Raw genomic sequence first — 27416 nt, forward strand, 5'->3', positions numbered from 1 at the left:
AAGTTTTGTGCACAAGCCTGAGGAGCACGTCTGTGTCTGTGCACGAGGCATCACTGTGCTGGCCACACACCCCTGCACTGCTGTCTGCCCTGAATCTCCCTCCCACTGGATTCTTCAGGAAAGTTTAACCCCTTCTACCATCAGCAGCACAGACTTTACATAATTCGGACAGCCCCTTTAACTTTTCTGTACAATGCCAAGGACCGTTTTGTAGTCTCTAACATATTGTATATGTTAAAAACTATCGTAATCCTGGAAAACCCCTTTAGATGGAATCTGTCAGCTCCGAAACACCCCCCAAACTAGAGTGGTCTATAGTGTGAGTTCAATTATGTAATTTTTATCTTCATACTTTCATTTCGACACCGGGCGCCAACAAACCAGCAGTAAGGTGCATTGAGAGGACTCCTCTTTGAGTCCTCACCATTATGTGACAGATTCCCTTTAAGGATTCACATTAGTAAAGAAGAATTTATGAGACGTGGAAACATTTTGGAGATACTTTATAGGTACTGAATAATTGTGTGTATGTCTGTAATTGTGTGTAATTACTCTTGTAATTGTAGGTCTTTCAAGGAAGTGATGAAGAATTAAATGAGATGTATCAAAATCACCAGAGAACCGTGAGAGAGAAGGAGCGAAAACTTAATGACTACCAGCGTGAAATTGATAGAGCTGTTAAAGACTATCAGAGATTCAACCGAGAGAAAGGAGAACTGCTGGTGCAGCAAGGTCTTTTGCATATTTTTTTTTTCTTTGAAACTTTTCATTTCAACAGTACATTATTCACAGTTATAATGGACATTGCACGACTAGGGCAGAATTGTCCTGGAAGTAACTCTGTATTTAGGAAATGCTTGTATTTCCCTTAAAGAGGACCTTTCACCACTCCTGACATGCCTGTTTTAATAGCTACACACATTCCCCATGTAATATCAATTCTGGAGCATCTAGTCTTGTGACTTTATTTTGTGCCATTCCTTTATTTTTTCTACTAGAAGTTATGAATTGCTTGCGGTCTGTAGTAATGGTACAGAGGGGTCCAATCTGAGTCTGACTGGGATCTGATCATAGGCTGACAGGGGTGCGATCGTAGGCTGACGGAGGATGGAGGGGTTCTGATCTGAGTATGATGGAGCTTGGGGGTCTGATTTGATGCTGATGGGGCTTGGGGGTCTGAGGGAGCTTGTGGGTCTGATGGAGCTTGTTGGTCTGATATGAGGTCTGATGGATCTTGTGGGTCTGATATGAGGTCTGATGGAGCTTTTGGTTCTGGTTTTGAGGGCTGATATGAGGTCTGATTAAGATTGGGGGTCTGATCATAATCACAGTAACTCATAATTATGAATTAACCAAACAACACTACACAACTGCCACTGCATGTTTCACTACAGGTGGTTCATAGTCCATAGTTGTTGTACAGGCTTATTGCATCATTTCATTACATCTACTTAAGTTACTTTCACACTAGCGTTAAAATTTTACGGTATTGAGTTCCATCACAGGGGCTCAATACCAGAAAAAAAGCTTCAGTTTTATCCTAATACATTATGAATGGAAAGCATTCCGTTTAGTATGCATCAGGATGTCTTCAGTTCAGTCCCTCTTACGGTATTTGGCCAGAGAAAATACTGCAGCATGCTGCTGTATTTTCTCTGGCCAAAATTCCGGAACACATGCCGGATCTGTCATTAATTTCCATTGAAATGTATAAATGCCAGATCCGGTACTGTGCGCAGACTATTAAACCTGTGAAAAAAATAAATACCAGATCCGTTTTTTCTGGATGACACCGGAGAGACTGATCCGGTATTTCAATGCATTTGTCAGCTGGATCCAGAAACAAATGCTATCCGTTTGCATACGGACTTCTGGATCTGGCAGGCAGTTCCGGCAACGGAACTGCCTGCCGGAATCCTCAAACGCAAGTGTGAAAGTAGCCTTAGTATCCATTTTTCACAGCAATTCCTTTTTGTATTATGCAGTGATGTTGCTTTATTTTTATATTCAGTGTTAATGTTTGGATTGATTATATCGCCATTTTTGTTGTTCAGGACGTCTGCAGATGGAGGCTGACCAGCATCAACAACATATCAGAACACGAGACTCTCTGATAAAGTCCTTGGCAGCACAATTGGAATTTGATGGATTTGAGCGGATGCCATTTAACAACAGACAGACATCTAGTTTCCAGAGGCTGATCAAAGAGAGACAAGAAAAGGATGAAGCAGATTTGAAGCAAATGATGGTAAGGATAGAAAGAAGATGGATATAGGTTCATTAGATTCTTTCTTTGCCAGAAAACTTCTAGCAAATGTGCTCTTTATGAAAGAGTCATTCCCTAATTGAAAATGTCTTTAAAGTATACAATAATGAATCAGTATCATTGTTTAAGGGCTACGGAAACTTTTGTACATGTTCTAAAATGCAGCAGAAAATAAAATTGCACTTATTTGTTTTTTGGATTCAGCTTTACTTTTTATGCACTCCACAATGCTCATGCCTGCTGTTCAAGCACTTCTTTATTCTCACTCCAGTCTGTGTGGGCCTTCCTTCAGCACAACAGCTCTGTTCCCCTTCCCTGCAGTGAGTTTGTTTACACTATTACACAGCACATACTCCCCCTGCCTCCCTGTGAACAGCTACTTAGAATCCTCCTACATATTGACTGTGCTGTAAGCTACCTGGATTTCATCATTGTAGTACATATAATGCCCCCCTGTAGTGTCCTCAGTAGAAATAATGCCTGCTGTAGTGCCCCCTGTAGTGCCACTAGTAGTTATAATGCCCTTCTGTAGTGCCCCCATATATATATATATATTGCTCCTCGGTAGTCCCCCTGGTATACATTATGCCTCCTTGCTGTGCCCTTAGTAGATATAATGCCACCATGTAGTGCCCTCAGTATAGTGCTCCTTGTAGTGCCTCCACTTTACCTTCCTGCCTGCTGCCTATTCACAGCGCTGCTTAGTTAAAATGCACAGTGGCGTTGCAAGGGGGGTGCAGAGAGTGCGGACCGCATCGGGTGACACCATTGATGGGGTGACACCAGCAGGGCCGGCATTTACGAGTCATTTGTATTGCCGTCCTCAGGAGAGGGAAAGGTGTCTGGGATTTGAACCCACGACCTTCTGTCAGCGATGCAGCCTCTTCCTGTGTCCCGCCTTGTATGTCCATATATGGAGTCAGTGCTTGTGTATTCTAATTTAGACTGTATTTCAGAAAAGTTTCTGCTGGGATTCGAACCCACGACCTTCTGTATCAGAGGCAAAGCATTTACCCACACAGCCATAAGATCTGCCTTGCTACTGACTGAAAAAATATGAGACTTCTACTGTTATAGCTGGCATCTATACACATGACAGCTCCCCCAACACACCCAGCACTGCTATATCTCTATATGACAGCTGTCCCAGCACACTCAGCACTGCTATATCTCTATATATGATAGCTGCCCCAGCACACCCAGCTCTGCTACATCTAATACACATGACAGCTGGACCAGCACACCTAGCACTGCTATATCTCTATATGACAGCTGTCCCAGCACACTCAGCTCTACTATATCTCTATATATGACAGCTGCCCCAGCAAACCCAGCTCTGCTACATGCTGTCATGTGTATAGATGTAGCAGAGCTGGGTGTGTTTGGGCAGCTGTCATGTGTATTAGATGTAGCAGAGCTGGGTGTGCTGGGGCAGCTATCATATATAGCGATATAGCAGAGCTGGGTGTGTTTGGGCAGCTGTCATGTATATAGATGTTGCAGAGCTGAGTTTGCTGGGGCAGCTGTCATATATAGAGATATAGTAGAGATATAGCACTTTTTTTTTGGGGGGGGGAGGAGAGAGGCACTTGATACTGGCACTTTTGGGGGGGGATGGCACTATGACAGCTGTCCCAGCACACTCGGCTCTGCTATATCTCTATATATGATAGCTGCCCCAGCACACCCAGCTCTGCTACATCTAATACACATGACAGCTGCACCAGCACACTCAGCTCTACTATAGCTCTACTATATCTCTATATATGACCGCTGCCCCAGCAAACCCAGCTCTGCTACATCTATACACATGACAGCTGCCCAAACACACCCAGCTCTGCTACATCTATCTATACACATGACAGCTGCCCCAGCACACTCAGCTCTGCTATATCTCTATATATCTATCTACTGTATAGCAATACTTAGAGATATATAGATGTAGCAGAGCTGGGTGTGCTGGGGAAGCTGACATATATAGAGATATATTAGAGCTGAGTGTGCTGGTGCAGCTGTCATATGTATTAGATTTAGCAGAGCTGGGTGTGCTGGGGCAGCTATCATATATATAGATATAGCAGAGCTGGGTGTGTTAGGGCAGCTGTCATGTGTATAGATGTACACTTAGCCAGCTATAACAGTAGAAGTCTCATATTTTTTCAGTCAGTATCCAGGCAGATCTTATGGCTGTGAGGTTAAGTGCTTTGCCTCTGATACAGAAAGTCGTGGGTTCGAATCCCAGCAGAAACTTTTCTGAATTAGAATACATAAGCACTGACTCCATATATGGACATACTGGGCGGGACACAGGAAGAGGCTGCATCGCATCGCTGACATGGAGGTAAGTAGAAGTGTTTTTTTTTTAATACCCGACTGTTACTTCCATGGGGGGAGCGGGAGGCACTTGATACTGGCACATGGGGGGAGGGGGGTTGGCACCTGATACTGGCACATGGGGGGGGGGGGGGGGGGAGATGGCACTCTGTGCCCCCTTCATTGTAGTAATGCCCTCTGGCTCTGTGCCTCCTCCATAGTAGAGAGGCATGGGGGGGAAGCGAGAGGCACTTGATACTGGCACATGAGGGGGGTTTGGCACTATGATACTGGCACATGGGGGGTGGGAAGGAGAGAGGCACTTGATACTGGCACATTGGGGGGTAGAGATGGCACTATGATACTGGCACATGGGGGGAAGGAGAGAGGCACTTGATACTGGCACATGGGGGAGGAGAGAGGCACTTGATACTGGCACTTTTGGGGGGGGAGATGGCATGGCACTATGATACTGGCACATGGGGGGGAAGGAGAGAGGCACTTGATACTGGAACTTTTTTGGGGGGAGGAGAGAGGCCCTTGATACTGGCACTTTTGGGGGGGGGGTGGCATGGCACTATGATACTGGCACATGGGGGGGAGAGAGGCACTTGATACTGGCACTTTTTGGGGGGGAGGAGATGGCTTGGCACTATGATACTGGCACATGGGGGGAGGAGAGAGGCACTTGATACTGGCACTTTTTTTGGGGGGGAGGAGAGAGGCACTTGATACTGGCACTTTTGGGGGGGGGGGGTGGCATGGCACTATGATACTGGCACATGGGGGGGAGAGAGGCACTTGATACTGGCACTTTGGGGGGGGGGGAGGAGAGAGGCACTTGATACTGGCACTTTTGGGGAAGGAGATGGCACTATGATACTGGGACATGGGGGTGGAGGAGAGAGGCTCTTGATACTGGCACGTGGGGGGGGTTGGCACTTGATAATGGCACATGGGTCTGTTTTGCACTATGATACTGGCACATGGGGGGGAGAGAGGCACTATGATACTGGCACATGGCGGGGAGAGAGGCACTATGATACTGGGACATGGGGGGGAGAGAGGCACTATTATACTGGGACGGGGGGGAGAGAGGCACTATGATAATGGGACATGGGGGGAAGAGAGAGGCACTTGATACTGCTACACTGTGCCCCACAATATACAGTATACCGCCACACTGTGTAGTCTGTGCTATAAGCACCATTGTTTTGTGGCAGCGGACAGAAAATAATTTGGAAGTGCCCCTCCCGAGACCAGGCTCTGACTGCTAGGGGGGGGGTCTGCTGAGCTAACGGATGCCCCCTATGGCAGTAGCACCACCATAGCCCCCATATATGGCTAAAAAATTATTGCTTCGGGGAGGGGGGGGGGGGATGACACCATTTTCTACCGCACTGGGTGACACCAGCCCTAGCAACGCCACTGATAATGCACAGTCCTGGAGCAGCTCTGCTTGTCACCATGAGTGTGCTGCCAAGCCGATCTCTGCTCCATGATGAACCGCTGAGCTATCGTAATTGACTACCATGCATTTAAAGAACACTGAAGCACTGTGGATAGCCCAGTGTTTCATTATGGAACAGAGTTTAGCATGGCAGCGCGCACAGTGCCATTGCAGTGCCGCAAAGGAGCAGCAGGCAGGACCGCAAAATTATAGAGAAAGAAGGCCAGTCTGACGCTGAGCTCAAGATTAGGATTCCATTGTCTCTGTTGGATAAATGTTGTGCACTTGCTCAGAACACAGTGCTTCATCATGAAACAGAGATGAGTAAGAATCCATTTGTTTTTGCCTGTTTTCATGTGATATTCTCAGTGCATGCTCTATGACAGGGGTGGCCAACCTTAGAGACACAAAGAGCCAGAAAAAAAAAAACGTATGACTGCCAGGAGCCACAAGCTATACATTTAGACAAATATGCGTGCACACAACAGTATTACTGCAATTAAGTTTTCAAACATTTAAAAGTGTATTTAAACCACCTTTCCTACCTATAATGTAGACCGCTTTAGTGAGTCTTCTGGCCATCTTTGTTTTTCACAATGTGTTTCAAATCTGGCTCGTATTCAGTCCGCCCCGTGCTCAGATGACGGCCCCGTGCTCAGATGACACCCTCATGTTCGAATGACCCTCTCACCCCCATTCTGAGATCGTGTGTGTGTGTGGTGATTTGACATAGCGGGGATGTGAGCATGGGGTGTATGATTTTAGGTGTCTTATGTGGGCACTGGGGGGGGGGGGGCTTATTTTGTGGGTCTGATGAGGATTTGGGGGTCTTATCTGAGCTGGCACCCCCCCCCCCCCCAATACTTTAAAAAAAAATTGTACCCCCTCACAGTAATATTGCCCTTATTGTACAACCTTCACAGTAGTTTTGTACAGATGTGTGCCCCCTCACAGTAATTATGCCCACATTGTGCCCTCTCACAGTAGTTATTCCCACATTGTGCCCTCTCACAGTAGTTATGCCCTCTATGCCCCTTTCACAGTTGTAATGCCCTCTTTGTGCCCCCTTCACAGTAATAATCCCCATTGTGCCGCCTTCATAGTAATAGTGCCTATTGTGCCCCCTTCACAGTAATAATGCCCATTCTGGCCCACTTCACAGTAATAATGCCCTCTGTGCCCCCTTCATTGTAGTAATACCCTCTGGCTCTTTGCCTCCTCCATAGTAGAAATGCCAATTGTGCCCCCTCCATAGTAGTAATGCCCATTGTGCCCCCTTCACAGTAATGCCCTCTGTGCCCCTTCACAGTAATAATGCCCTCTGTGCCCCCTTCATTGTAGTAATGCCCTCTGGCTCTGTGCCTCCTCCTTAGTAGAAATGCCCATTGTGCCCCCTTCACAGTAATGCCCTCTGTGCCCCTTCACAGTATTAATGCCCTCTGTGCCCCCTTCATTGTAGTAATGCCCTCTGGCTCTGTGCTAGTAATGCCCTCTGTGCCCCCTCCATAGTAGAAATCCCCATTGTGCTCCCTTCACAGTAATGCCCGCTGTGCCCCTTCACAGTAATAATGCCCTCTGTGCCCCCTTCATTGTAGTAATGCCCTCTGGCTCTGTGCCTCCTCCATAGTAGAAATGCCAATTGTGCCCCCTTCACATTAGTAATGCCCTCTGTGCCCCCTCCATTGTAGTAATGCCCATTGTGCCCCTTCACAGTAATGCCCTCTGTGCCCCTTCACAGTAATAATGCCCTCTTGTGCCCCCTTCATTGTAGTAATGCCCTCTGGCTCTGTGCCTCCTCCATAGTAGAAATCCCCATTGTTCCCCTTCACATTAGTAATGCCCTCTGTGCCCCTTAACCACCTCAGCCCCCATAGCTTAAACACCCTTAATGACCAGGCCACTTTTTACACTTCTGCACTACACTACTTTCACCGTTTATTGCTCGGTCATGCAACTTACCACCCAAATGAATTTTACCTCCTTTTCTTCTCACTAATAGAGCTTTCATTTGGTGGTATTTCATTTTACTTTTTTTTGTTATTAATCGAAATTTAACGATTTTTTTTGCACAAAAATTACATTTTTCACTTTCAGTTGTAAAATTTTTCAAAAAAAACGACATCCATATATAATTTTTTCTCTAAATTTATTGTTCTACATGTCTTTGATAAAAAAAAAATGTTTGGGTAAAAAAAAAAAATGGTTTGGGTAAAAGTTATAGCGTTTACAAACTATGGTACAAAAATGTGAATTTCCGCTTTTTGAAGCAGCTCTGACTTTCTGAGCACCTGTCATGTTTCCTGAGGTTCTACAATGGCCAGACAGTACAAACACCCCACAAATGACCCCATTTCGGAAAGTAGACACCCTAAGGTATTTGCTGATGGGCATAGTGAGTTCATAGAACTTTTTATTTTTTGTCACAAGTTAGCGGAACATGATGATTTTTCATTTTTTTTTTTCTTACAAAGTCTCATATTCCACTAACTTGTGACAAAATAAAAACTTCCATGAACTCACTATGCCCATCACGAAATACCTTGGGGTGTCTTCTTTCCAAAATGGGGTCACTTGTGGGGTAGTTATACTGCCCTGGCATTTTAGGGACCCAAATGCGTGCGAAGTAGTTTGAAATCAAAATGTGTAAAAAATGGCCGGTGAAATCCGAAAGGTGCTCTTTGGAATGTGGGCCCCTTTGCCCACCTAGGCTGCAAAAAAGTGTCACACATGTGGTATTGCCGTACTCAGGAGAAGTTGGGAAATGTTTTTTGGGGTGTCTTTTTACATATACTCATGCTGGGTGAGAGAAATATCTCGGCAAAAGACAACTTTTCCCATTTTTTATACAAAGTTGGCATTTGACCAAGATATTTATCTCACCCAGCATGGGTATATGTAAAATGACACCCCAAAACACATTGCCCAACTTCTCCTGAGTACGGCGATACCAGATGTGTGACACTTTTTTGCAGCCTAGATGCGCAAAGGGGCCCACATTCCTTTTATGAGGGCATTTTTAGACATTTGGATCCCAGACTTCTTCTCACGCTTTAGGGCCCCTAAAATGCCAGGGCAGTATAAATACCCCACATGTGACCCCATTTTGGAAAGAAGACACCCCAAGGTATTCAATGAGGGGCATGGCGAGTTCATAGAAAAAAAAAAAATTGATTTAAATGATTTTTTTTTTTTGTTTTTTCTCACAAAGTCTCCCTTTCCGCTAACTTGGGACAAAAATTTCAATCTTTCATGGACTCAATATGCCCCTCACGGAATACCTTGGGGTGTCTTCTTTCCGAAATGGGGTCACATGTGGGGTATTTATACTGCCCTGGCATTCTAGGGGCCCTAAAGCGTGAGAAGAAGTCTGGAATATAAATGTCTAAAAAATTTTACGCATTTGGATTCCGTGAGGGGTATGGTGAGTTCATGTGAGATTTAATTTTTTGACACAAGTTAGTGGAATCTGAGACCTTGTAAGGAAAAAAAAATAAATTTCCGCTAACTTGGACCAAAAAAATGTCTGAATGGAGCCTTACAGGGGGGTGATCAATAACAGGGGGGTGATCAGGGAGTCTATATGGGGTGATCACCCCCTGTCATTGATCACCCCCCTGTAAGGCTCCATTCAGACGTCCGTATGTGTTTTGCGGATCCAATCCATGTATCCGTGGATCCGTAAAAAACATACGGACGTCTGAATGGAGCCTTACAAGGGGGTGATCAATGACAGGGGGGTGATCAGGGGTTAATAAGTGACAGGGGGGGTGGTGTAGTGTAGTGGTGTTTGGTGCTACTTATTACTGAGCTGCCTGTGTCCTCTGGTGGTCGATCCAAACAAAAGGGACCACCAGAGGACCAGGTAGCAGGTATATTAGACGCTGTTATCAAAACAGCGTCTAATATACCTGTTAGGGGTTAAAAAAATCGCATCTCCAGCCTGCCAGCGAACGATCGCCGCTGGCAGGCTGGAGATCCACTCGCTTACCTTCCGATCCTGTGAACGCGCGCGCCTGTGTGCGCGCGTTCACAGGAAATCTCGCGTCTCGCGAGATGACGCATATATGCTAGACTGTGCGCAGGGCTGCCGCCCCCGGAACGCGATCCTGCGTTAGGCGGTCCGGAGGCGTTTAACAGTAATAATGCCCTCTGTGCCCCCTTCATTGTAGTAATGCCCTCTGGCTCTGTGCCTCCTCCATAGTAGAAATGCCAATTGTGCCCCCTTCACATTAGTAATGCCCTCTGTGCCCTCTCCATAGTAGTAGTGCCCTCTGTGCCCCCTTCATAGTAGTAATGCCCTCTGTGCCCCCTCCATAGTAATTAAGTCCTCTGTGTCCCCTCTGTTTTAAAAACAAAAAAACACAGTAACTTCTCACCTTGTCCCGCTCCTGAAGCTCACAGTCCTCTTTCCCCTGCAGGCACAGATCGCTCTGCAGCAATGTTTGGCGGAGCTTATGCAGATTACGGGCTACAGGCTCCACCCACATATGCCGGCAGGGTGATCCGTGTCTGCAGGCTGAATGGTGGAGTTAGGAGAAGTCTTCCTGCTCCACCATTCACAGTGCCGCCAGCCTGAGGGAGGGGAGGAGCGGGGAGCTGAGCGGTAAGTGAGACCCAGCTGCCTGCGCTCCAGCAATGAGCGCTTCCATCTGTATTGATGGGAAGCGCTCATTACTTCTGAGTTCGGGCACCTCCTGAGAGCGGCACCCAGGGCGGACCCCCCTCCCCCACGCCTCTTCCCCCCCCTCCCCCACGCCTCTTCCCCCCCCTCCCCCCCCCCTCTCCCATGCCTCACCCCCCCTCCCCCGGCACGCCACTGGAGAGCGCTGCTAAGACAAGCGCAAATGAGCCGCATATGTAGACAGAGAAGAGTAAGAGCTGGCCGGACCGCTCCCCTGCGAGCCGCAAATAAAAATGCATGGGCCACCCCTGCTCTATGATGTAGCACTGTGTTCTGATCACAGAGCACTAGGAGGAGAGCATAGGCCTTCTGGTGATGGGCGAGTTTACAGGCAACCCGTCATCTGACAGATTTTCTGTAAAAGCATAGGACGCACATTCTGGCTGCAGAAGAAAAAATATCAAAAATTAAATATAACAAATTGGAGAAATTATGTTTATTTATATTATGCACAAATATAGCGCTGTTATATTCCGCTGCGCTTTACAGACATTAGCATCACACTTTCAACAATGGGCTCCCATTGTTCTCTATAAGTATGTCTTTGGCGTGTGGGAGGAAACTGGAGTCCTTGGAGGAAACCTACACAAGCACGGGGAGAACATTGACTCCATGCAGATGTTGTCCCTGGTCCCCAGTGCTTAACCACTGAGCCACTGTGCTGCCCTCCCTATATTCTCCTCATAATAAGGCCTCATGCACACGACTGTTGTGTGTTTTGCGGTCCTTAAACCGCGGATCCACAAAACACAAATGGCGTCTGTGTGCGTTCCGCAATTTGCGGAACGGCACGGACAGCCTTTAACCACCTCCGGACCGCTGTACGCACAGACGCGTCCTGGAGGTGGTTGTTTAATTCCTCCTGGACGCGCCGGCGCGTCCTCTCGCGAGACGCGAGATTTCGGTCACAGCCGGCCCGCGCATGCGCATCGCGGGCCGGCAAAAGTTCGAGGAGTATTTCATCAGCAACCTGCCAGCCAATGATCGTCGCTGGCAGGTTGCTGATTTTTAAAAAATCGAATCACAAGCCAGATAACAAATCATATTAGTAAATATGATCTGTTATATGGCTTCTCTGCTCCTCTGCTGGTCCTTTTCGTCGGTTGGATCCAGCAGAGAAGCAGACATCACTGTGAGTACACACCAAACACTGCTCTTAGCCCCTGATCACCATCCATCACCCCCATCATCCAAATTAACCCCTTGATCGCCCCCTGTCAATCACTTAGTGAAAGACAAAAAGTGATCAGTGTAAACTGACACTTTTTTTTTTCACTAGTATTGGCTGTTAGGTTTTAGGGATAGTTTAGGCCCCTTGGTTAGGTAGTTAGCGTCAGTTAGCGCCCACCCCACCGCACCGCAGTCACTTTTATTCGCTGTTTAGCGTATCGCTAATCAGCATTTGTACTTTTATAGTATCTGTAAGTGATCAAAACTGATCACGGTCAGATCTATAATAGTATTAGTGTCACTTTAGTTCGCCCTCCACCCAAAACGCAGTGTTTGCCCGATCAGGCCTGATCGGTCGCCCACACGTGCGTTCACCCACGCCCGCCCCACCGCAGTGACAAAAAATTATTATTTTTTGATCACTGCACATTCACTTTACACGCTCTGCGGCGATAAAAAAATCAGTTTTGATATTTTTTATCAACCGCAGCGGCCTCCGGTACTTCGCTAGCCTCCCCTTTGTAAGACAGGCTTGCTTTTTTTCTTGGGTAGTCTCAGGGAATACCCCTAAATTTAGTAGTCCAAATGTCAAACAGGGGGTATTCTTCTGAAGAGGCCTACAGGATTCTGACCCAGTCGGATGAGGAGTGGGAACCCTCATCTGACGAATCTAGCGGGTCAGAATATGAACCTGTAGAAAGCAGTGGCTCTCTGACCCAAAGTTCGGACGAGGAGGTTGAGGTCCCTGGCAGCACCAGGCGTACCCGACCCCGTGTCGCTAGACCACAGGTTACGCAGGATCCGTTTCAAGAGCAGCAGAGTGGGGCTGTCGCTGCCGGATCACGTGGTGAGACATACACCAGCAGCGCAGCCCTTCCTAGACCTAGTACCAGCACTGCCGTACAACATGGTGAAGTAGCGAGCACCAGAAGGGCAGTTGAAGCTGGTACGGTGGCACGTGCACTAGTTACCCCTTCGCAGCCACCGCACAGACAGGCCCGTAGAGCCCCTAGAATCCCTGAGGTGCTGGCAAATCCTGATTGGCAGTCACCAACTTCAGCCGCACCAGTAGTTCCCCCTTTCACCGCCCAGTCTGGAGTTCGGGTTGAGACGGCTCAGATCAGTACGGCCCTGGGATTTTTTGAGCTGTTCTTGACTGCGGAGCTCTTGGACTTAGTCGTGGCAGAGACCAACCAATATGCCACACAATTTATAACCGCAAACCCGGGAAGCTTTTATGCCCAGCCTTTCCGGTGGAAACCAGTCCAAGTTTCCGAACTTAAAATTTTTCTGGGCCTTCTCCTCAACATGGGCCTGACAAAAAAGCATGAATTGCGGTCATATTGGTCAACGCACCCAATTCATCACATGCCCATGTTCTCTGCTGCTATGTCCAGGACACGATTTGAGGCCATCCTGCGTTTCCTGCACTTTAGCGACAACACCACCTCCCGTCCCAGAGGCCACCCAGCTTTTGACCGGCTCCACAAAATTCGGCCCCTCATAGACCATTTCAACCAGAAATTTGCAGATTTGTATACCCCTGAGCAAAACATCTGCGTAGACGAGTCCCTAATACATTTTACCGGGCGCCTTGGCTTCAAACAATACATCCCAAGCAAGCGTGCCCGGTATGGGGTCAAATTGTATAAGCTCTGTGAAAGGGCCACAGGCTATACCCACAAATTTCGGATCTATGAGGGAAAAGATCAGACCCTGGAGCCGGTCGGTTGCCCTGACTACCTGGGGAGCAGTGGGAAGACAGTCTGGGACTTGGTGTCACCCTTATTCGGCAAGGGGTACCATCTTTATGTGGACAATTTTTACACAAGTGTGGCCCTCTTTAGGCATTTGTTTCTAGAACGGATTTGCGCCTGTGGCACAGCGCGAACTAGTCGCGTGGGCTTCCCCCAACGGCTTGTAACCACCCGTCTTGCAAGGGGGGAGAGGGCTGCCTTGTGTAACGAAGAACTGCTCGCGGTGAAATGGAGAGACAAGCGTGACATTTACATGCTCTCCTCCATTCACGCAGACACGACAATACAAATTCAAAGGGCAACCCGTGTCATTGAAAAGCCCCTCTCAGTCCACGACTATAATGCGCTCATGGGAAGGGTGGACTTCAATGACCAGATGTTGGCTCCCTATTTAGTTTCCCGCAGAACCAGACGCTGGTATAAGAAGGTGTCTGTATATTTAATTCAATTGGCGCTCTACAATAGTTTTGTTCTCTACAGTAAGGCTGGGAGAACACGATCCTTCCTCAAATTCCAGGAAGAGATCATCGAGAACCTCCTTTACCCAGGAGGTTCCGTGGCCCCATCCACCAGTGTAGTTAGCCGTCTACACGAGCGACATTTCCCCAGTGTCGTTGCTGGTACCTCAACCCAACCGCCACCCCGAAAAAAATGTCGTGTCTGTAGCAGGAGTGGAATAAGGCGTGACACCCGCTATTTCTGTCCTGACTGTCCGGACCACCCTGCCCTATGCTTAGGAGAGTGTTTCCGGAAGTACCACACACAGGTACACCTAGCATAGGGATCACATCTCACCAGGACAGGCACACAGGGCTATTAGGGCCCTTTCTCTCACAGCTGCTGCAAACCTCTCCTTTCACCTGGGATAAAGTGCATAACGTACTTCGCCACAACTTTGGGCGATTTGCGCTTTGCACATTGTCCCATGGGGAAGGAGAGGTTTGTTCTATAAAGGTAAAAATAACTAAACAAAAAAAAAATTACCGGTAAGTAAAAAAGTTAAAAAAGTTTAAAAAGTTAATATGTTCTGTTCTAAAGTTAATAAAGTTATTGCTTTGCGGCCTGGTTTTTTCTTTTTTGTTTTGTTTTTTTTTACCTTCCAGGTGGACCATCCGATCGACCAGCTGCAGCACTGATGTGCATTCGGACAGAAGCATTGCGCTGCTGTCAGATTACACGCAAGTCGGTGTATGTGGCGCTGCAAGACGAGATTTCTCCTCTGCAGTAAAAGATATGTTTGCCGAGGCATATGAGCTGAGGAGGTGGCGGTGTTCATATACTTTGGCAAACACTTTGTATATATAAAAAAAAAATCCCGGCAATGATTTATTCATCCACATCGATTGATGTGAATGGAGAAATCTGGTTTGCCAGGGCATACGAGCTGAAGTGGGTATGGATGTTGGGCGGAGCTCCTATGTCCTGGCAGACGCCTTTCCCCTCCTTTTTATTTTTTTGGCAGAGATTTTTTCATCCACATTGATCGATGCAAATGAAGAAATCTGTGCCGTTCATTTTTTTCTTTCAGCCCAGAGGCTGAACGGAAAAAAAAAAATCTCATTACCCGTATGCTCAATATAAGGAGAATAGCAGAAACTCCTAATGCTGGCCATACATGTAATGATTGCGGAGACCCTCAAATGCCAGGGCAGTACAAACACCCCACAAATAACACCATTTTGGAAAGAAGACACCCCCAGGTATTCCGTGAGGGGCATATTGTGTCCATGAAAGATTGAAATTTTTGTCCCAAGTTAGCGGAAAGGGAGACTTTGTGAGAACAAAATCAAAAAAATCAATTTCCGCTAACTTGTGCCCAAAAATTTTTTTTTCAATGAACTCGCCATGCCCCTCATTGAATACCTTGGGGTGTCTTCTTTCCAAAATGGGGTCACATGTGGGGTATTTATACTGCCCTGGCATTTTAGGGGCCCCAAAGCGTAAGAAGAATGCTGGTATCCAAATGTCTAAAAATGCCCTCCTAAAAGGAATTTGGGCCCCTTTGCCCACCTAGGCTGCAAAAAAGTGTCACACATCTGGTATCTCCGTACTCAGGAGAAGTTGAGGAATGTGTTTTGGGGTGTCTTTTTACATATACCCATGCTGGGTGAGAGAAATATCTTGGTCAAATGCAAACTTTGTATAACAAAAATGGGAAAAGTTGTCTTTGCCAAGATATTTCTCTCACCCAGCATGGGTATATGTAAAATGACACCCCAAAACACATTCCCCACCTTCTCCTGAGTACGGAGATACCAGATGTGTGACACTTTTTTGCAGCCTAGGTGGGCAAAGGGGCCCACATTCCAAAGAGCACCTTTCGGATTTCACAGGTCATTTACCTACTTACCACACATTAGGGCCCCTGTAAAATGCCAGGGCAGTATAACTACCCCACAAGTGACCCCATTTTGGAAAGAAGACACCCCAAGGTATTCCGTGAGGGGCATGGCAAGTTCCTAGAATTTTTAATTTTTAGTCACAAGTTAGTGGAAAATGATGATTTTTTTTTTTTTTTTTTCCATACAAAGTCTCATATTCCACTAACTTGTGACAAAAAATAAAAACTTCCATGAACTCACTATGCCCATCAGCGAATACCTTGGGCTCTCTTCTTTCCAAAATGGGGTCACTTGTGGGGTAGTTATACTGCCCTGGCATTCTAGGGGCCCAAATGTGTGGTAAGGAGTTTGAAATCAAATTCTGTAAAAAATGACCTGTGAAATCCGAAAGGTGCTCTTTGGAATATGGGCCCCTTTGCCCACCTAGGCTGCAAAAAAGTGTCACACATCTGGTATCTCCGTACTCAGGAGAAGGTGGGGAATGTGTTTTGGGGTGTCATTTTATATATACCCATGCTGGGTGAGATAAATATCTTGGCAAAAGACAACTTTTCCCATTTTTTTTATACAAAGTTGGCATTTGACCAAGATATTTATCTCACCCAGCATGGGTATATGTAAAAAGACACCCCAAAACACATTCCTCAACTTCTCCTGAGTACGGAGATACCAGATGTGTGACACTTTTTTGCAGCCTAGGTGGGCAAAGGGGCCCATATTCCAAAGAGCACCTTTCGGATTTCACAGGTCATTTTTTACTGAATTTGATTTCAAACTCCTTACCACACATTTGGGCCCCTAGAATGCCAGGGCAGTATAACTACCCCACAAGTGACCCCATTATGGAAAGAAGACACCCCAAGGTATTCCGTGAGGGGCATGGCGAGTTCCTAGAATTTTTTATTTTTTGTCACAAGTTAGTGGAAAATGATTATTATTTTTTTTTTTTTTTTTTCATACAAAGTCTCATATTCCACTAACTTGTGACAAAAAATAAAAACTTCCATGAACTCACTATGCCCATCAGCGAATACCTTGGGGTCTCTTCTTTCCAAAATGGGGTCACTTGTTGGGTAGTTATACTGCCCTGGCATTCTAGGGGCCCAAATGTGTGGTAAGGAGTTTGAAATCAAATTCTGTAAAAAATGACCTGTGAAATCCGAAAGGTGCTCTTTGGAATATGGGCCCCTTTGCCCACCTAGGCTGCAAAAAAGTGTCACACATCTGGTATCTCCGTACTCAGGAGAAGGTGGGGAATGTGTTTTGGGGTGTCATTTTACATATACCCATGCTGGGTGAGAGAAATATCTTGGCAAAAGACAACTTTTCCCATTTTTTTATACAAAGTTGGCATTTGACCAAGATATTTATCTCACCCAGCATGGGTATATGTAAAAAGACACCCCAAAACACATTCCTCAACTTCTCCTGAGTACGGAGATACCAGATGTGTGACACTTTTTTGCAGCCTAGGTGGGCAAAGGGGCCCACATTCCAAAGAGCACCTTTCGGATTTCACAGGTCATTTTTTACTGAATTTGATTTCAAACTCCTTACCACACATTTGGGCCCCTAGAATGCCAGGGCAGTATAACTACCCCACAAGTGACCCCATTTTGGAAAGAAGAGAGCCCAAGGTATTCGCTGATGGGCATAGTGAGTTCATGGAAGTTTTTATTTTTTGTCACAAGTTAGTGGAATATGAGACTTTGTATGAAAAAAAAAAAAAAAATCATCATTTTCCACTAACTTGTGACAAAAAATAAAAAATTCTAGGAACTCGCCATGCCCCTCACGGAATACCTTGGGGTGTCTTCTTTCCAAAATGGGGTCACTTGTGGGGTAGTTATACTGCCCTGGCATTCTAGGGGCCCAAATGTGTGGTAAGGAGTTTGAAATCAAATTCAGTAAAAAATGACCTGTGAAATCCGAAAGGTGCTCTTTGGAATATGGGCCCCTTTGCCCACCTAGGCTGCAAAAAAGTGTCACACATCTGGTATCTCCGTACTCAGGAGAAGTTGAGGAATGTGTTTTGGGGTGTCTTTTTACATATACCCATGCTGGGTGAGATAAATATCTTGGTCAAATGCCAACTTTGTATAAAAAAATGGGAAAAGTTGTCTTTTGCCAAGATATTTATCTCACCCAGCATGGGTATATATAAAATGACACCCCAAAACACATTCCCCACCTTCTCCTGAGTACGGAGATACCAGATGTGTGACACTTTTTTGCAGCCTAGGTGGGCAAAGGGGCCCATATTCCAAAGAGCACCTTTCGGATTTCACAGGTCATTTTTTACAGAATTTGATTTCAAACTCCTTACCACACATTTGGGCCCCTAGAATGCCAGGGCAGTATAACTACCCCACAAGTGACCCCATTTTGGAAAGTAGAGACCCCAAGGTATTCGCTGATGGGCATAGTGAGTTCATAGAACTTTTTATTTTTTGTCACAAGTTAGTGGAATATGAGACTTTGTAAGAAAAAAAAATAATAAAAAAAAAATCATCATTTTCCGCTAACTTGTGACAAAAAATAAAAAGTTCTATGAACTCACTATGCCCATCAGCGAATACCTTAGGGTGTGTACTTTCCGAAATGGGGTCATTTGTGGGGTGTTTGTACTGTCTGGGCATTGTAGAACCTCAGGAAACACGACAGGTGCTCAGAAAGTCAGAGCTGCTTCAAAAAGCGGAAATTCACATTTTTGTACCATAGTTTGTAAACGCTATAACTTTTACCCAAACCATTTTTTTTTACCCAAACATTTTTTTTTTATCAAAGACATGTAGAACAATAAATTTAGAGCAAAATTTATATATGGATCTCGTTTTTTTTGCAAAATTTTACAACTGAAAGTGAAAAATGGCATTTTTTTGCAAAAAAATCGTTAAATTTCGATTAATAACAAAAAAAGTAAAAATGTCAGCAGCAATGAAATACCACCAAATGAAAGCTCTATTAGTGAGAAGAAAAGGAGGTAAAATTCATTTGGGTGGTAAGTTGCATGACCGAGCAATAAACGGTGAAAGTAGTGTAGGTCAGAAGTGTAAAAAGTGGCCTGGTCTTTCAGGGTGTTTAAGCACTGGGGGCTGAGGTGGTTAATATAACTGCCTATTATTGTCCGAAAAGCTCGGACCAGAATAGGACACGTTATATTTTTTTGGCAGACTACGGAACGGAGCAACGGATGTGGACTGCACACGGAGTGCTGTCCGCATCTTTTGCGGCCCCATTGAAGTGAATGGGTCCGCATCCGAGCCGCCACAATTGCAGCTCGGATGCGGACCAAAACAACGGCTGTGTGCATGAGGCCTAAAATAAAGAGCAGGGGGGGCAAAAGTGTATATAGCGTTTTTTTTTTTTTTTTATTGCTACATACTAATACACAATTGTTTTCTGCATTGAAGAAAGAATTTTCAGATAAGGAAACAATGAAGCAGAGACAGATAGATGAAATAAGAGACAGAAAGACCGGCCTTGAACGTACAATTGAGCTCAAAATAACTATGCAAAGCAAAAAGCAAGCCGACCTAAAGAACATTAAGTTAGAACTCCAGCAGCTTGAAGGCTCCTCAGACAGACTACAAGATCTTGACGAGGAACTTATAAAGACGGTGAGTTTTATCTGTGTGTCCGTTTTACTATACCAATAAGTCTAATAAAATATACCTTTTATACTTTTCTAATATCTTTACCAGCATAAATAGTGTATGTGATTGTTTACCTTTGTTAAGATAGATTTGCGCTGTAAAAATAACTGTTGTAGAGATGCACTTCATGATACATTAACCCTGAGAGCTGTCAGCAGGGATCTGATTGGTGATGATGTCATCCTGTAGTTCACAGATGTAATTCACAGAGTTCCTGTTTACACATTAGATCAGAGATGCCCAACCTGCGGCCCTCCAGCTGTTGTAAAACGACAATTCCCAACACGCCATAATAGCTGGTAGGCTGTCTGAGCATGCTGAGGGTTGTAGTTTGGCAACAGCTAGAGGGCCGCTGGTTGGGCATCCCTGCATTAGAGGAAGGAGTCAAAATTGAGATCACATGACTAAGTTCCCAGATTCCCATTATGAAAAGGTCTAAAATGTATGGATGCAACTGAGTTAGGCCTCATGCACACCACCTTTTTATTCCTTGTCTGTTGTTCCGTTTTTCGTGATTTTCTGCGGACCCATTGACTTTCAATGGGTCCGTTGAAAACTCGGCTAATGCACCGTTTGTCATCCGCGTCCGTGATCTGTGGTTCCAGTCTGTCAAAAAAATATAACCTGTCCTATTTTTTTTCACGGAAAACGGTTTGCGGACCCATTCAAGTCAATGGGACCAGGAAAAAACGCGGAGGCACACAAGATTGTCATCCCCGTCCGCGTCCGTTTTTTTCCTATCATTTGCATGGCAAACTTGACTTAGACTTTTTTTTTCACTTTCCTTCATGTCTGGTGATCCTCTAAAAATCAAGGAGGACACACGGAAACAAAAACGGAAACGGATCACGGAACAACGGAACCCCATTTTGCGGAACGGAACACAACAACGGTCGTGTGCATGAGGCCTTAGGCCTCATGCACACGGTCCCATTGACTTGAATGGGTCCGCAAACCGTTTTCCGTGAAAAAAAATAGGACAGGTTATATTTTTTTGACTGACTGGAACCACGGATCACGGACGCGGATGACAAACGGTGCATTAGCCGAGTTTTCAACTGACCCATTGAAAGTCAATGGGTCCGCAGAAAATCACGAAAAACGGAACAACGGACACTGAATAAAACAACGGTCGTGTGCATGAGGCCTTAGGGTGTAACAAATTACACTGCTAGTGTTGGTGGTGAGTTAGTAATATATGTAAAAAAAAAAAAACAGAGGGCTTCTTTATGGACAGGATGCAGCATTTTAGTTTTTTCTTTCATTGGTATGTGCATAACTGCATTCTGGTGCCATACTATATCATTTTTTCTTAGCTATAGCTGTATGAGAGGTTGTTTTTTGCGGGATGAGTTGTATTTTTAATGGTGCCATTTTGTGGCACATATTAATTTATTACCAGTTACTAAATCATTTTTGGGGAGGGGGTGGGAAAATTTAAGATTTTGTTTTTATACTGTTCTGTATAATTTATCTGTTAACTTTATAATGCAGGTTATTATGATTCAATACCAAATCTGTATAGTTTTTTTCCCCTTTTTACTACCTTTTCCACAATAAGGGTGCGTCTAAACTGTGATTTTGGCCACGACAAAAAATTGCAGTGTAGCGGGGGCTGCCATAGGAATGAATGAGGCCATAGCGCAACTTGCACTTTTCCTGAATTGCAAAAAATTCAACATAGTTGCAGCAAACTTGCTAGCCATGCTGCTACCCAATTCATTTGGGCCACACTGCGATACTTGTGCTTAACACACATACCTGCTATGTACACATACCGTAAAAGCACATCTCCACCTTCTGAGAGACATAAGTGAGTCCTTGGTTGTCAGACACCGGAGACATGCGAGATTGCAGGAGCGTTAATGCAGCGATGCCAGAAAACAACACTGTAGATTATGGACCTGTACATTTTATTTAAAAGGGGTTGTATCATGACTATAGTATAGGGCAGGGTTGGTGAACCTATGGCACGGGTGCCAGAGGCGGCACTCAGATCCCTCTCTGTGGGCACCGTTCCCTGGAAAAAGTCCATGGTGTACCAATTTGCCTTAGACTTTTCCTGCCATTCACCAGCACGGGCTATTATAGCTAAGTGATAAAGTGCATGGAAGATACTATATTGGACTGTAGTATTCAGGTTAAATTGCCGTGTTGGCACTTTGCGATAGTGTGTAAATAATAAATAAATAATAAAGTGCGTTTTGGGTTGCAGTTTGGGCACTTTGTCTGTTAAAGGTTCGCCATCACTGGGATAGGGGATAAGTGTCTGGTGTCAGCTGCTTAAATAAAAATTTTAAACAGCAGGCATCCAGGACTAATGTATGTGATCAACGATAGGATCGCATACATTGAACCCCACAGATGCCGTGGTCAAATGTGACCAAGGCATCTGGGAGGTAAAGAACTGGCAGCTGTGCACCGACTCCTACTAACAAGGATCAGGGGAGCTGGAGTGTGTGTGTGCGGCAGTCTTTGAGTGATATGAGCCTACCAAACATTAGTTCCTATGGAGAGCGTGCCTGTGGCAGGGCTTCATAGAAACATAGTATGTTTCTCATAGACTCCAATCTAATGATTACTTGTTATAGTACCCTGTGGGAATTATTAAAAAGTGTTTTAAAAAAAAAAGTTTTTAAAAATATATATATAAAAAAATTAAAATCATTCCCCTTTCCCCAAAATAAAAATACATAAACAATTAAAAACATAAACATCAAGGGCATTGCCGTGTGCAAAAACTCCCGTACTATATTTAGCCATATGGCAAATGGTAAAAAGGAAGAAAAAAAAAGTCAGAATGGCCGATTCGCATTTTTTTTTTTTTTTCACAATTCTTTATTGATTTTACATTATTTTTTCCTTATGTATGACATCATTGACATATCAATAATCATGTAAATTTTACATCAATATTTGACACTTGTATCAAGGAATTCAATAAACAGGTAACAAGCATATTTATGCTTTAAGTACAATTGTCAATGTAACAATATTAAAACATCCAATTACATGACCCCACCCTCTAATCCACCATAACCTATCACCTCCCCCCTCCCGACCCTCCCTGACCTCAGCCCAATACGAAGGATTCTACCTTGAAAAACAAGCCTAACTACCCTAAATACTCAGCCTAATTTAGTCTACCTTCAAGTGACCTAGACCCCCCTTTAAATCTTCCGTCAGGTACCAGGAGGTTAATTTGAATGGAGACATGATTCGAGGATATTCTGAAACAGGGATGTAAGCAGTCAGAAACTTCCTCCACCCCTGATAAAGTTTTCTACCTAGAAGTTCCATGTTATTTAGTGCTTCAAGCCATTCTAGGTGAAATACATGTTTTAATTGAGAGACTACCATATCCCGTGATGGGACTGTCGATTCCAGCCATAACTTCGATATGCAACGCTTTGCTACCATCAAAAGTTTATGACCCAACAAAGCTAGATGAGAGATTCCACCTTCTCTGCTATCTCCCGTGGTTACAGTGGGCTGGACAATTGTGTGTGTGAAGGCCAACATTGGAGAGATTTTCCCTTTGACGCCGCTGACGTCACCTAAGATCTTACTCATCTGTGACCAAAACTCAACCAGTGAAGGACATGCCCAGAGCCCATGAAACAAGTCTGACCCCACTAATTTACACTTGGGGCAAGCCAACAACCTGCCTGTATTACCTTGTTTGGCTGGGATGCTAAAGCCATAAGTTGCATGGTGCAGTATTTTGATCTGCGTCTCACGCCATTGCTCATTAGTAACCGCCCGGTACAGGTCAGCCAAACCTGAACATATGTGTGGATATATATCCTCCTCACCCAACAGAGCTTTCCATTTGTCAAATATCTTTTTCCTATCCTTAGCTCTCCATTTGTCCCTTAGCAGATGATATAGTGAGGAGATTGTGGGCCTGACCGAAGTTTTAAGGAATACATCAAACTCATTCCTGTTCCACTCCCTGGACAAATCACTAACAAGACTTTCGCTATAGCTCCTAATCTGCATATAAGGTAGGAAGTTTAGTTTCTGCAAACCCCACTTCTCTTCTAATTCCTGTAAGGTAGCCCAACGGTTCTCCCCTTCCTTGAACAGGAAGCCTTAGTTATCCCTTTCTGAATCCACATATCTAATAACCTACTGTTATCACTCGCTTGAAATCCTGGGTTATGAGATAGCGGGAGATGCTTGGAAAATTGATAAGACAATTTAAACTGTTTCCTCAAAATTTTCCATGTGAGGATCGTGTCTCTCAACATTAGCGACTTCTTGACAAATGCAGGAAGCTTGGGTATACTTGTGTGCACCAACGCCATGAGATCCCAGGGTGAAGCCAGTTGCATTTCTAATTTCAAATTGGAATAATAGGATGTTTTGTTAGCCCAATTGAGCAGATGACGACTCATGCACGTTAAGTTATAGCCCCTAACATCGGGAAAATTCAGTCCCCCATGCTCCCTTCTCAGCTTTAACTTGTCTAGGGAAATATGTGGCCTCTTTCCTCTCCACAAGAATCTTGAGAAGCCCCTTTCTAATCGTTGTATATCAGCATGTCTAAGCAAAAGAGGGATGGTTTGCAGCGGGTATAGTAATCTGGACATCCCCATCATTTTTATAAGATGACAACGCCCTACCAAAGAAAGCGGGAGGTTGATCCATCTATCCAGGTCTGTTAATATCTTAGTTATCAATGATGGAAAGTTAAGCTGATACAAAGAGTGAGGCTGCTTTCCTGCTTTGATGCCTAAGTATGTAATATGTGACTTGTCCCTGGTGACAGGAAGTGTTGCTACCCAGTGCCGTGAACCCTTGGTATCCGGAAACAACGTTAACAGCTCACATTTTGCCATATTGACTCGATACCCCGAATATGCGCCAAACACCTTCAGTTCTTCAAAAATTTTCATTACATGCTCCTGTGGTCTGTTTAAAAAAAGAATAATGTCATCTGCGAATAAAGCTGCCTTCAGACATTTTTTCCCCACCCTAATCCCCTCAAAGAGGTCGGACTGGCTCAATCTCCTGGCCAGCGGCTCTAAAGCCAAATTAAAAAGGAGAGGCGATAAGGGGCACCCCTGACGTGTGCCTTTCTGTAGAGAAAAAGGATTCGAAAGAAAACCCTGCGTATAAACTCTAGCTTTGGGGTTTTCGTAGAGCTTGGATAAGAAGTTCCTAAAATGCCCAAAAAATCCCATTCTGTCCAATACCGCCTCCAGCCATGCCCACCTGACATTGTCAAAAGCCTTTTCTGCATCAATGGTGAGCATGGCTGGCGTCTCTCCCTTCCCCAAATCCTGACTAACCCTATCTAAGACTGTCAACACAGTTCGTAAATTTGTGACTGCAGATCTCCCTTGCACAAATCCCACTTGTTCAGGGGAAATCAGGGTAGGTAACATGGTCGCCAAGTGATCTGCCATCACCTTGGATAGTATTTTTGTGTCCACATTAATGAGGGAGATGGGCCTGTACGACCCTGGATCCAGTGGATCTTTCCCTGCCTTTGGTAGCAGTTTAATATAGGACATGTTCTCTCTATCAGGGAGCTCTTTTCTCTCTAACACCGTGTTATAAAGATTTAAAAGAACTGGAGATACCTGGGCGAGCAACGCTTTGTAGTACTCCCCTGTGTAGCCATCAGGGCCTGGAGCTTTGGAATTACCCAGGCTACGGATAACTGCCTGAAGTTCTTCTATGGATATTTTCGCATTCAACTGCGTTACCTGTTCTTGTGTGACTGATGGTAGTAGTACCTTATCTAAAAGGGTATCAATCAAACTAGGATTAGTCTGATCCACATACAAAGATTTATAATATTCTCCCACTATTCTACTAATTTTTTCCGGGTCAGTAATCACTTTATTGTCAGAGTTTTTAAGGGCCGAAATGAACTGTGGGCGCCTCTTCCCCTTTGCCAGGTTTGCTAAAAGTCGACCCGCCTTATTGCCAAACTTATGTAAGATGGCTTCAAAAGCCGTGAATCGTAAAGATTCCCTCTCTTTAGTGAGCATGTCAAAGTCACGCCGCGCCTCCACCCAATTGTTCTTATTTGCTTCAGTGGGGTTCCCTATGAAAATTGTGTATGAGGTCCTAACTCTCATGCTAGCATTCTACTGTTGACTCATTATCTTCTTTTTCATCCCAAACATATAATTCATTACCCTTCCCCTTATCACTGCCTTAGAAGCGTGCCAAAACAAACCTGGATCCTCCATATGTTCCTGATTAGCCTCCCGGTACTCCTCCCACCACCCTACTAGCTGATTCAGGAAGTCCTCACGGGATAATAACTGGGAAGGGAATCTCCACAAGTAGTCCGGGCCCCTTGGATAATCCTCACTTAGCAGACCATGCGCCTGTTGAATTAGTCCTATCACCAAATCTCCCACACTCTCCTGCTCTACCTTCCCTCTCAGGGAATTGTGCACTAGAATATAGTCTATTCGTTACCACGAGTCCCTCACATGAGAATAAAAGGAGTAGCATCTTTCATCAGGGTGGAGTTGTCGCCAGGGATCTACCATCCCAGTAGTCTGCAGCAATTTTGACATCACTCCATCCCGAGGACCGCTGCCTAGCCTTCCATTGACATTGCTCTTCCTGTCTTCCAGTGTATTGAGGACCGTGTTGAAGTCTCCTCCTACAATGTTATTGGGGCAATCATCTCTCAATATACGTTCCTCCAGCTCCCTGTAAAATCGTGTATTGCTATGATTCAGACCATAGATATTATATAAGCTATATTGAGTTTCCTGAACCTTCAACAACACATGAGCCCATCTGCCCTGATTATCTGACTCAGAATTCAGAACCTGGCAATTGAACTGTCCATTAATAAGGATCAACACCCCCGCTTTCTTGTTAATCGCCGGTGAACCCAGCACCTCCATGACCCATAGTTTTTTCATCCTGAAAAAATCCTCTTGACCTTGATGTGATTCCTGTATTAAGACTATATCGGGTTTCATCTTTTTGAGGTGCCTAAGCACTCTCCACCGTTTCTGCGGTGAACGTAGGCCATTCATGTTCCACGACACCACCTTCATTGTATCTGGCTGAAGTAATTAGGGTAATAAATCTAGACTGAGCACCGCTTAATCTGTTCTACTAAACTAAAATGAGTTTCCCCTAACCTCTGAATATCAAAATAACACAAGTGTAAAATTATAGCACAGTTATAACCAATGCTTCTTCCCCCCGCACAACTATAACTTACAACTCCCTTTTTTCTGTGCTGCAGGATCATAACTGCCACCTCTCAGCAGCGTCTCGACACTGGGCTATACCCCAACACCAATATTCCCAACAAGAGCCGGTTGAGTCTAGCCTGGTCTCCCAGACCTCTGTCTCTGTATTTTCCCGCCTCCCTTCCCTTCAACTCCAACACCCATGTAACTTATAACACAATACTGCATATTATCAGCAACCACAGATCATAATTATGCACTTATGAGAAACCTTGATCTTTGAGCTGTTAAGTCCCTCCATCACATCATAAAGCTCTGGACATCACGGCGGCATGTTGTATCACACTACAAAGCTTCTCATACGTAGCACTAGCAGGTATGATTAGCTCTTCCTCGCCGCCATTTTGCGACCTCCCGGGGGTCTCTGATCCCTTGGTAGGTTTGCCCCCTCTTGTGAGTCCCAATTCTGATCAGGGGATGAGCCGTCCTCCTGCTTGCCCATGGAGTCTTTTGGAGATCCAGATCTAATAGACTCTACCCCCCGCTGATAGTCCCGACTCTCCTTGGAACGTAATAACATCTGTCTGCCTCCTTCCCCCT

General features: G+C 45.0%; 1 protein-coding gene across 4 annotated transcripts in view; it reads left to right on the plus strand.

The window, feature by feature from the left end:
- Positions 1-27416, plus strand: part of RAD50 (RAD50 double strand break repair protein) — a 362910-nt gene that overhangs the window by 83388 nt on the left and 252106 nt on the right. For all 4 annotated transcript variants that reach the window (XM_040405264.1, XM_040405258.1, XM_040405281.1 and 1 more), the window contains exons 8-10: positions 567-732; positions 2055-2248; positions 19393-19599. In XM_040405264.1, coding sequence (XP_040261198.1) covers positions 567-732; positions 2055-2248; positions 19393-19599 — 567 coding nt within the window. The remainder of the gene's footprint in view (positions 1-566; positions 733-2054; positions 2249-19392; positions 19600-27416) is intronic.

Source organism: Bufo bufo, chromosome 1, assembly GCF_905171765.1.
Source record: "Bufo bufo chromosome 1, aBufBuf1.1, whole genome shotgun sequence".
Taxonomy (NCBI): domain Eukaryota; kingdom Metazoa; phylum Chordata; class Amphibia; order Anura; family Bufonidae; genus Bufo; species Bufo bufo.